Here is a 2,336-nt window from a genome sequence, read left to right on the forward strand (position 1 = left end):
CATCATCATCATCATCATCATCATCATCATCATCATCATCATCATCATCATCATCATCATCATCATCATCATCATCATCATATCATCATCATCATCATCATCATCATCATCATCATCATTGTTATTATTGATATCATTATTATTATTCATATTATTAACATTAATATTATAGTTATTATTTTTATTAATATTATGATTATCATTATTATCGTTCTGCTGTAGTTTATATAGGGTCGCTATATAATCTATTTTTTGGCAGATATATATATAATAAATAACGCCAACTCTATTTACCGGGGCAGGCACTGCTTTGCGCTGGCTTGCCCACTCACCGACTCTATTAATAAGTTGTATTTTCCTGTGTTCTTACAGTCAATAAGGTAACCTGTTTTGGGTATTGTAATGATAATAATAATGCGTTAGTGTTTGTGAAATTATGTGTTGATGTTCGTATAATGATACTGATAAAGTGTTAGTGTTAATAAGTCATAGTTTTGCAATAATAACAATTGCTAGTGTTAAGTTTATTACAACAGCAGTTGCTAATGTAATAATAATAATAGCCATTAGGACAACAATAATAATAAATGTTATTGCCATTGTAATGGTAATAAGGATTTACTTTAAGAGCATGAGCGTTAGTATAAAAATAGTAACAAGCCTAATAATACAAAACATTGACGTTCGCGCATCTGACACACAATCCGACTCTATCGCTACACCATAAGAGAGGCACTCAAGCCAAGAAGAACAGCTTCAGATACGTTAATGCGATGGATCTTTTCAGTACACGTTTGAGAGAAGAAACTCAGCAGTCAGCACACACAGAATTTGCCTTGGTACGCGCCACGCCAGGCACCTGCAGCAGTGGTATTTGTCATGGGATCGACGTGCAGTCTTGCTTTTTGACTTTGCTGTTGCACGAAATTCCAGAGTTTACAGTGTGGTTTAATGAGATACCTCCCCATTTTCCCTTTTCCGTTTTCTTTTTTTCTCTCTTTTTTCAACGTTTTCTTTTCTTTTCTTCCGTTTTCCTTTCTTTTCGTTTCTTCCGTTTTCTTTCTTCTCTTTTTTCCGTTTTCTTTTTCTTTCTCTTTTTCCCGTGTTCTTTTATTTTCGTTCTTACTCTCTTTTATTGTTGTTTCTTGCTTCATAGACGGGGAGGTTTACCATAGGGAATGAAAATCGGTAGGAAGGTATTGACTCTTTGTGTGTGGGTTGGGTTGTGTGTGCGTGCGTGTGTGTGCGTGTGTGTGTGCGTGTGTGTGTGTGTGTGTGTGTGTGTGTGTGTGTGTGTGTGTGTGTGTGTGTGTGTGTGTGTGTGTGTGTGTGTGTGTGTGTGTGTGTGTGATCAAAGAACCATATCATTAACAATTAATTGTAATAAGGATCCAGTAGATATACAAAGTAATCAATGACATTTATTAACATCAGTTGTATGACACATAAACATTGACTCTAACACTTCTATATCAAACAATATTTATCGAAAACAAAAAGTTTGAACATATCCTCAGGACTAACACAGATGACTATACCACACAGATGACTTATATTTACACGAAAACTGATATGCTAAAAATTCTCTTTTAGTATTTAGTAAATTTCATCCTTATGTCATGACTGGTTTTCCTAATTCCCTTCCTTTTAGGGGCAAAATGTGAAAATGATGAAACGGAAGGTAAATAGGCAGGATAAGAAGTAATATGATAAAAGACAGAGCGAAATGAGTTAAGATGAAAGGTAAAAAGATAGAGCGGAACGTGGTAGAGTGTAATATATAGATAGAGATAGATAGAGATAGATAGTAAAGCGATGAAGCGGAAAGAGACAAAAGCGGAGGGTAAAGAGATGAAAAAAATAAGGCAAGGATAAAATCTCCTCGAACCCCTGGGACTCCGATTATTTATAACTCGTCCTGATTAAACTGCCTGGAGAAAGCAACCTCGGCCTCCAGCTTGCCAAGGTCGTCCTCATCATCTCGGCCCTTCTCCTCTTGCGCCTTCTCGACCCTGTTCTCCTTTTCTTGGTCCTCGCGGTCGAGAAATAGGAGCTTGTTTTGCCTGGTGGGCAGCGACGCGAATAACTGCCGCATCTGAAGAGGAAGGGAATGAGTCAAAGGCCATTTTTACGGCGGGCAAAAGAGCGTTCCCTTGCTGATTCCTTTTCCTTGTCCGTGCCTGTCTCTGTCTCTTTCTTTCTCCTTCTCTTTGTCTCTCTTTCTACTTCATATGTGTATGTGAATGTAGTGAATTCAATGAATAGATAAATATATATTTATACACACACACATATACATACATACATCACACACACACACACACACACACACACAC

The 2,336-nt window shown here is 37.2% G+C and overlaps 1 protein-coding gene across 1 annotated transcript in view; it reads right to left on the reverse strand.

Moving 5' to 3' along the window:
• Nucleotides 1-1,408: 1,408 nt before the first annotated feature.
• LOC119580785 (venom carboxylesterase-6-like) overlaps nucleotides 1,409-2,336 on the reverse strand; it is a 9,583-nt gene continuing 8,655 nt past the window's right edge. The window contains exon 10 of the mRNA XM_037928900.1: nucleotides 1,409-2,095. Coding sequence (XP_037784828.1) covers nucleotides 1,907-2,095 — 189 coding nt within the window. The 3' untranslated portion in view covers nucleotides 1,409-1,906. The remainder of the gene's footprint in view (nucleotides 2,096-2,336) is intronic.

The sequence above is a fragment of the Penaeus monodon genome, chromosome 14, assembly GCF_015228065.2.
Source record: "Penaeus monodon isolate SGIC_2016 chromosome 14, NSTDA_Pmon_1, whole genome shotgun sequence".
NCBI classification, from domain to species: domain Eukaryota; kingdom Metazoa; phylum Arthropoda; class Malacostraca; order Decapoda; family Penaeidae; genus Penaeus; species Penaeus monodon.